Below are 9,990 nucleotides of genomic sequence, written 5' to 3' on the forward strand. Positions count from 1 at the left end.
CAATTTAGTTCTTCTGTATTCGGGCATTATTTGAGCCCGGTCTTCTTATAATTCCTGAAATTAATAATTAATATTAATAATAATAATAAATATGTACTCTAGTAAGAATTCATTTTATTTGTCATAAATTAATTTTTTTAATGTAACTATGCACTTAATTGATTAATTTTTAAATTTAATCAATATCCATCCATTTAACTTAAGGCCAATATCATCATCTGTTTATTTGAAAAAAGTCAATTCTCCTCAAATCTCAACGTCCGTCATTTCAGCTTTTTTTTTACTTAAGGCATCATTCTGTTCACCATATTACTAATATATGTATAACTCATCTCATCTCATCACACGTTCTTCTCATCATATTATTTACGTATATATTAACTATTTATTTTACATCAATCAAATCATTAATTTTTTATCTCAAATCAATCAAATCATTGAATTTAAATTACTATATTACCTCTTATAAATAATATAAATTTTATTGTTTATTGTTAAAAGGACAAAATAGTCATTCAACATTTTTATATAAAATTTAATCAATCAAATCAAATATACTATAATCTATCAATCAAATCCAATACTATTTTAACTATCATTTCTTATTTATTTTTTATTACATTATATTACTCATCTATATATTACTTATATCATACCTCAAACCAAACAGTGTCTATTTGACGTGATATCTCATCCTTCATATTTCTAGGTATAACTCATCCTTATCATTATTTTTGGAAAAAAAATCCATAGATAACCTAATCTACCCTCTCCCAATTTAAAATTTTCAAAAATAATCTAATCCAAAATTTATGAATACAAAAGTAAACATAAGATTATTTATAATAGGTGAAAGGTAAAATTGTAATTCGTCCACCAATCATTACTTCAATGTCAAAATTAATAACTCAAAGTAAATATGTTATCGTTTATCCATTATTATTCTATATCCATTAAACTCATTTTAATAATTCTAGTATGATTTATCCATGTATAGTCATATCTCACTAAGTAAACACAGCCTAAACATATTGTGATCGGATTAAGTTAGTGCTTGGGAGAGCTTCTAGGAAGTACTTCTCAGCTTTTCATTCACAAAATTTCACAAAACTTTAAAATTTTGTTAAGAAAAAGTTGAGAAGTGCTTTCGAAAAACTCTTACAAACACTACCTAATATAAGTTGACTTCTCAATCAACACATACTTGAATGCTAATAATCCACATACGCAAAAATTCATATCTATAAATAATTTATGTTATTTCAAAAAATAAATTAATATTTTTTATATTTTTAAATTGAAAAAAATAAAGTTGAATGATGGTGGTTATAAGTATTAAATAATAAATTTATATAAATATAAATGTTTGTTCATCCATTAAAATGATAAGTGGTTAATTGTTCTAAGAGTTTCATGCATTATTATCTCTACTATTTTATAATAGTTGAGCATGCTAAAAAAATTGTTTGTTGAGGACACCATCTTTTCTTTTACATTTTTTCCCTCTTTTCTCATTTTTTTTCCACATGTAGGCTAACTATCCACTCCCCCCACTAAATATAACTTCTCTCATCTAAAATATAATTTCTCTCATAAAATCATATTGATTGTTATTGTTCACACTCCCCACTAAATATAACTTCTCTCATCTACAATATAAATTCTCTCATAAAACACGTTGATTGTTGTTGTGCACACACAACGCGTGTGCATCATTTTACTAGTATTAATTAATATTAAGACAATAATATTTGAATTTTTTTTAAAATAATTATAGAAAAATTTTAAAATATAGTTTTCAAATTTTTATAAAAAAGGTTTAATAATGACTTTTTAAAGCATTTACAAACACTACTTAATTATCATATAGGTAATAACTAAGCATGACAATGTCAGAGTTGTTGAAGTATAGCTCATGCCAATTTTAGAGATATTGGAATATTATAAATTGTTCTTATCATACATATAATCTATATCTATATCTATATTTATATCTCAATTATAAAAATTTGAATCAATGTTAAAGTTTTTTCATTGTGTATTTTCAACTTTTTTCTTGGTTTGTACACACTTGATAACTTTTGTGATAATATTTTTGTAAAATAAACTATTATGATAGTCAAAATTGGCAAAATATGTACATATTAGATAAGAATCCGAGTTTACTAAAAGATTGAAATACAAAAATACTTTGGTTTTTATTTGTTTGTAGATAAAGTGAACAAATATTTTCCACAATTTTTTTAAAAAAAAATTCACAAAAAATTTAATTAAATAAGCATCTAATTTCCTAAAAGATTGAAACACCAAAATACTAATTTAGTTTTTATTTGTTTTAGATGGAATGAATAGATTTTTTTTTCATAAAAGATCTTATGTATTTTTCAAAGTTATTATTATTATTATTATTATTATTATTATTATTATTATTATTATATATATATATATATTAAATTACACATCGGTATCTATATATATATAAAAACAAAAAAGTCTGCTAAAAATAGTTTCCCGCCCAAAAGTAATTTCTAAAAATAGTAAAGATATTATCATTAATCATTAAATTTAAAAATAAGATATGGTTAAATTTAAAATTATAGATAGAGATAATACTGAAGATTAAAAAAATAATATTATGAGTGATAAAATATTTGATCTAAAAATTTTAAAAAATATATAAAAATCCGATTTAATTTTAAAAAATTAAATTACTATTTATATTGATCAAACAAATATTTTTTTTAATAATGTGGTTGTTTTGTATATCTATCTATATATCTATGCATAAGAGCAGAAAATTATGCTAAAAATATAAACCAACATTATCCAGCTAAAAATTTGGTTCTAAAGAGAGTATATACATTAACATTATATTTAAAAATACAAATAAATATATGGCTGAATTTCAAATTATAGATAAATGAAATATTGAAGATTTAAGAAAAAATATATGAGAGTTTTAGATTATTTTATCTAAAAATTTTAAATTAAAGATAAAAAATACAATTGAATTTACAAAAAATTTCAAATAGTTTTTTTCGTGAGCAAACAAAAATTAATTTTTTTGCTTTTAATAATGTAGTTGTTTTGCCTGTATACATATATATATATATGTACGCTACAGATATTAAAAAAATAAAGATGATTTAATAAGTGATAGACTATTTTACCCAAAAAAATTTAAATATAGACAAAAATACGATTGAATTTTTTTAAAAATAAAATAGCCTTTTTCCTAATTAAAAAAATTTATTTTTATTTTTTAAGAGCTGGTTGTTTTACCAAGCAGTATATACATATAGTAGAGATTAAAAAAATGATATTATTAGTGATAAATTATTTGATCTAAAAATTTTAAAATAAAGATAAAATAATATTAAATTTTAAAAAAAAATAATTGTATTTTTACTATATGTATGGTTTATAATCAATTTTTAGGTTGTATTTGGATTGATTCATTTGAAATCAGGGATTTGAAAAGTCAAATATAATTGAATTATACTAAATTATCCTTTATTTTCATAATCATGAATTAGCTCATAAAAAAATCACAACAAATTATTCACCCTTACAATTAGGTGCAAATTCAATTTATAAATAGTTAATTTAGCTATTCAAAATTAAACTAAAACAAAATAATTTTAAAAAATTATGCTTCCAATCTATGAATTTTCAATCCCTATATGAAATTAACAACAAATATTAATTAACATCTAACATGAAATTAAAATTTAATTGAACGCCTCATAAATCAAATTTTAGCATAACCAGAGACAGATAAAAAAATATCCCAAACAACTCAATCTAAGGACTCGGGGCTAGGAAAATCGTGATCACAGAAGGAAAATGTGAAACGATGATCAACGACAAACAACACTAGAGTAAGAGGTGATGAACAGAGAAAATAATAAATATTGGATAAATAAATTCCTTAAAAAATAATAAAATTTTAAATATACAAATATAATATGAAGAAATAAAATATTAAAATAATATATTTTTTTTAAAAAAGGGTGTAACAAATTTGTTTTATAAAAACATCTTAAAGATATCAAATAACTTATTTAAAGCGTTTAAAACGGTTTTCTAATAGTTTTCCAAACAAATTTACAAACTTTATAAACTCTTTCAAACGTTTCTCCAACCACAATGAATTTAAATTGATTTAAATACTCTAAGGATTTGAAATCCGTTGTGATTAGCTAAATTATAGTGTAATAAATATCAAGATGAATTTTATTTTATTTTTTAAAGATATCTAAACAATGAAAATACATTTATATTGGTAGATTTCAAATCATTTAATTCAATTCAACCTTAATTTATTTGTATTTTAATTATTTATTCAAACAATCATATTTACTAATTTTGTCAAAAAATACATAAAAAGAACACTCTGTGCATCGCACAGGTGAAATACTAGTTGAAATAAAACAATTCAAGTGGAGCCAAGTTTTAATCCAAAATAATAAATAAAAAACACACTAACACACACATATAATATATTTAAAAGTTGAAATTAAAAAATTTAACTATTTTTTCCTCCTCATAAAAACTAAAACTATAACAATTATTTTATGAAATGATTTTACAATTAGAAAATATCATATATATTTTTGAAAGTAAATTTTTTAAATTTTTTTAAATAAATCTTTACAAAAATTATTCATTAGCTTACTTACTACTTCTCCTTGTGATTAATAATAGAAAATGTTCAACTCAACAAAACAATGATATTCACAAACCCGTTTTGCATAGAAAAAGAAACAACAAATATTTGATAGCTTCAATTGTTTTTTAAAAAAACTATAAGAATGATATCATTTCCTTTAATTATTGACGTTTGTAAATATATATATCTATATTAATAAATATACTACGAACTAAGTAATAATTTCGTAAAAAGAAGTCTAGAAAAGATCCCGAAAAAGAATACATTAATATAAATTCTCAATCAGATAAATAATCTACAAAATGTACAATATTATTTATTATTCAATTTATTTTTATCATTTCAGGAGCAAAAATTTGAATAGTTTATCATTACTGCAAATATTTTTATAAATGACATTTATTAAACATGAGATAGAAAATTACAAAATCAATATTTGATTTGATTTAACGTATATTATTTATTAACAAATATATAACAAATGGTTGTGTTTCAAGGCATACATACACAGGATAAAAATAAGACAAATCCATGATACGAAGTATGTAATAATTGCTCAAGATCAATCAACAAAACAATAGAAAACTCTTGTTGTAATAACTGGATAACCTTCAATCGGTATTGATATTGTGTCAAAATAAAACTATATTTAAACATTATATTTATAAGCTTATACGAGTTATTGAAACATGTTATCTTAAAATTTTAATGTACATATCGATGAGCATAAATGATGACACTGAAACTGCAACAGTGACATTGTTTAAATAATATGCAAATGTTTTTATTTGTCGCAGTGTTGAATATTATATCGATTTGATCTATTACCAAGGTATATAAATAATTTTTTCTGGCAAATACTATATAAGGATTAGCAGCGTTATTAATAAAATCCATTTTGTCTATAGATCTACAACACTTCAATATACCACAAATATCTAGATATGCCAAATAAAGTTGAATATGCATTTCTTCTCAAAATGGATAAGACAATTGAAATAAATGCAGAATTTTAGCATCGTGTTGAAAGCATTCAAAATTCAAACACAATTTTAGCAATGAAACCATTACAACCGTAGATTTCGAAATACAAGAAATTGAAAATAAAAGAGAATGTCCAATAACATCATTGATCATTAATGATATTGACTTATAAGTAATAAAAATCAATAACACAAGAATGGAGATCGGAGACAATGAAATTATTTATATTCTTGCAAAAAAGATTTTTAGTATAAAAAAATAAAAATACAAATAGGCCCTCAAACAAAAGAATCAAATAAAGATATAGAAATACAAATAATAGATGACAACACCACAAGAAATAATATTGAATATATGAGAAAATTGTTTTTTTTAATGTGAAAAAATGTTGGCAAACGAAAAAATCGTAAAAGAAAGAAATGTTCAAAATATGAAGAAATGAAACATTTGAAGCAATAATTTAATTTAAATTTCAGAATCCATTATCTAATTTTTTTCATTATCAATGGTGTTAATTAAATAAATTTCCAACACTATATATTATTTTTTTATCAAATATTATTTTATTAAATATTTCATGATATCAAATTCTATATTTTTTTTAAATGATTAATTTATACAAAATTATAATATTTATTACAATAATTGTTTCGAACAACTATAGTCTATAAATTCAATTAGATTTGTAACACATAAATTTTTGATTGAAGAGTGTTCAAATTCATTTTATAATACATGTTATATAACATTGAATTTTGACTATTGACTAAAATAATATTATGAAAAATCATTAATTAACTATACATTAATATCTTTTAATTTTAACTCTTTTATTTAACAACGCATATCTATAATAAATGTATATTCTCATGTGCATCGATCGTACGTGTATTTTATTAGTAATAATAATAATTGAATGTGGGTATAATTCCAAAATAACGCAGATACTAAGCTAGTAAATATCACTATGCTTTATTGCTATTGTATTTTTTTTATTCTTGTTGCCTGAGAAAAAGTTACAGCCAGTTTTTCATATGCGCACACCATTGTAAATGCAAACCAAAAAAATATCTGTGCAAAAGCAAAAAATATCTAAGTGAATGATTTATATGGAGAAAAAATATCAGTAACTTGTTCTTAGGCAAGAAGAATAAGTTAAAAATAATAATATATAAGTAACCACAATAAAATAATAAGAAATATTTATGTATGGCTTAGAATTGAACGACGTGTTCACTGAAGCAGGGCCCAATTGGTATCTCCATGTGGCAACTGCTGCCGCCATTCACACCCTCTAGGGGCCAATCCCACTAAATTACCACCGCCATCCATTTTAATTTCCAGTCAAAAAAGCTCAACAAAATCCTAATTAAATTGGAGGAAAAATATAATAACATGCATCTCGAATTGTTAATATAAAACTTACGGTAAATTAATTATGTTCAAAGATGCAAAATTATAACTTGTAAATATATTTTTGTATACAGCTCTTTTGAAATACGATTTACAATAGTCTCTTACTCTAATGATAAAAAAATTAGACCTCATGCGTAATATTTGTTGATCTTTTGCATGTAGAATATCAGAGTTAATGTCTTTTGGTATAATAAACATTCAATCATGCAAATCTCAAATGCTTGGTTTAATTTGCTTCTCCAAAACATCCCCAAACTCGCTATTTTATCAGTAATCAATCATGTCGCGTGTTTCTATGCTCGTTCTTTTGTTCTAGTCGTTTCTCGTTATTATTTTTTAAGAGTGATTTTCAATAATATCTGTTTATATATAATCAGTTACAATATTCGTTCGAACTTCGAATATAGTTACTCAGACTATTTAAGTGTGCAAGCAATTATTTTATGAATCATGATTAGTTCGATTTATCATTATAATTAGTATACTATTAATCACCCTCTCAAACTCTATAATATTGTTTAGAGGTATGAATATTGTGTATGTTCCTGTCGGCGAGGAAAAAAAGGAGAATTCGACACGTGTCATAACTCTTGTGTCGTGGTACACATTCAAATCTATCTCTACATGCATATAAATATACATGTATGTAGTGAAAGCAAGCAAGCATTCCTATCTTTTCGCCATTATAATTTAGAATGAGCATTGAAAAATCTCACAAGGGGAAACTAATATTATCAGAAGAAGACGATCAGATACTGATCAGAAGAGGGATTGATGAAAGTACTGTGAGTTTAATACTATATTATATATATGTATCTTCTCTTATTTGAATGTAAATATAGAATAATATTCTCCAAGAAATTAGTAATTAAATTCATTAAGTAAATGATCATCATCTTCTAAAATGGTCCATTGCTAGTTGATACAATATTTTAAATTTAGATTGTAATTAATAGGCTCATCAGTTAAAATTGCAGGAAGATGAAGCAAAAGTGGATACTAAGGCAAGTGGAGAATGTAGAAAACAGAAGAAGGCACGCTCTGCTAAAATCCATAACTTCACTGAGAAGGTCAGTACCCTATTTTTTGGTTTGTATACTATATATATATAAAACTTTAATTTGGTGGAAAATATATATGATCGATCTCCTTCACGGTTAATTCGGTGCTAGCACAGGGATATTGTCTATGTGCTAGATCCAACGGCTATTATTTTTTTGCACGCAAGATGTGGGCACATCGACAAATCCTCTCCTCCACCTTTTTGCCAAGGGATTTCATGGTTCCACCCCACATCAGTACTAATCATCTCTTGTCTTCATTTATTAGAGAGTAAAAAACTAATAATTGTTACGTGTATGTACATATTTTTTCTTTGAGCAGTTAAGAAGGCGACGACTCAAGGAGAAGATGAATTGTCTCCAAGAACTCATTCCCAACTGTAGCAGGGTACTTAAAATTGTTTGAGAAATGAAAGTGTAGTACTTCTTTAATTTCTTATTGCACGTATGATTCATTTATTAATATATATTTGTTTTTCAGAGGGACAAGGCATCGGTGTTGGATGATGCCATTAAGTACATAAAGAACTTACAATATCAACTCCAGGTAAATTTAAAATTATGTTATGTTTTTTTGCCCTGTCCCGACTTGGTGAAAGTTTCATTTGATCATCTACTAAGATTTCGATTTCGAAATTGAACACAGATAATGTCGATGACCCAAGGCTATACCATGTCGCACGTAGCATGCATGATGCAGTCTCCAATGCACCATTGTCCCGTGGTGCAGCTCCCGAGTCTCCCTCCGTTACCGCAGACGAGGCCGGGGCCAGAGGGAGATCACGGTGCAGGAGATGGGGTCGGAATAAGTGATCTTGCGACCGCGCCACCGATTCTTGGTGCAATACCAGAACTTTTTTCCATGCCAACACCGCAAGCTTGGGAATTAGCGGCATTCCCGATACTTGGTGGAATATCAGAAGATGTTGCGATCCCTAAACATGATCATAATTTCTTGGAAACTTTGCTTCCCTTGACACCGAGTTGTTCGAATTTGGTGCCGTTTTTTGGAACCAGCTTTCCTCTGGCTGAGGCGAATCAAACGCCGGTTACAAGCGATGAAAGCTCATCCTTCTTCTCTTGCTAGCCAGCTAGGGGTCAGTTGAATGAAGTATCACACAAACATATATATATATATATAGTCCCACTCGACGATTGTAGATATCAGTCGATCGAGAGGCCAATTTTTAGGTGCATCATCACCTATATAAGCCAGAGTAATCAAGCTTCTTTTGTTTTGCGCATGCATGTACTTCTCACAACAAAGAAATTATAGTTAAAAGCGCTGTGTGTTTTTTTGGTTCTGTTTTGACAAAACTGCTGATTGATCTTGTGTTCTCAGCTCTCTCATCTCTTGTCGTATTTGTGTATGTGACAAACAAAAACATAGTTATGTGGCATTTCTTACCCCTAAAATGTTAGTTAAGTTGACCCTAACTAGCTAGCTATTAAAGGGTTTGTTATTTACTCAACATACAAATGTTTTAAATGAACTTCAGGCTAGATTTATGTTTCCCCCGAGTAAGTAATTCAATAATCATGTTATATATATTGAGTACTATATATGTTTTGCTAGCTAGGTATCACATGAATCACTTGAATTAAGCACAAGTTTAAAGGGAACACGAGTAAAGGTCAATGACTCGAAAACTAAAGTATAATCGATGCTAATAAATGAAACAATTTATATTGAGGCTTTTCAGCAAATAATTAACTACATGGAACAGAGTTTCCCGTACTTTCTCTGCTAAATATTTGGTTTCACAATGCCCAAACCTCCATTAAACTCTCTCCACACGGGGGAATTGGCACAGAAGCTCATTCATGGATATTTTATATTACCGCTGCACACTCAAT

General features: G+C 26.0%; 1 protein-coding gene across 3 annotated transcripts; it reads left to right on the forward strand.

Annotated features, from left to right (window-relative positions):
- Positions 1 to 7,745: 7,745 nt before the first annotated feature.
- Positions 7,746 to 9,243, forward strand: LOC140894398 (transcription factor PHYTOCHROME INTERACTING FACTOR-LIKE 15-like). Of its 3 annotated transcripts, none has more exons than XM_073302908.1 (5): positions 7,746 to 7,852; positions 8,038 to 8,142; positions 8,456 to 8,521; positions 8,615 to 8,680; positions 8,780 to 9,243. In XM_073302908.1, exons 1-5 carry the CDS (start codon positions 7,847 to 7,849, stop codon positions 9,218 to 9,220), a joined length of 684 nt encoding a protein of 227 aa, XP_073159009.1. In that variant the 5' UTR covers positions 7,746 to 7,846; the 3' UTR covers positions 9,221 to 9,243. The 3 variants fall into 3 exon arrangements, with proteins under 3 accessions (XP_073159009.1, XP_073159008.1, XP_073159010.1); XM_073302907.1 differs by having other exon boundaries at positions 7,764 to 7,857; positions 8,050 to 8,142; XM_073302909.1 differs by having other exon boundaries at positions 7,777 to 7,852; positions 8,050 to 8,142.
- Positions 9,244 to 9,990: the final 747 nt, after the last annotated feature.

This window comes from Henckelia pumila, chromosome 4, assembly GCF_033568475.1.
Source record: "Henckelia pumila isolate YLH828 chromosome 4, ASM3356847v2, whole genome shotgun sequence".
Taxonomy (NCBI): domain Eukaryota; kingdom Viridiplantae; phylum Streptophyta; class Magnoliopsida; order Lamiales; family Gesneriaceae; genus Henckelia; species Henckelia pumila.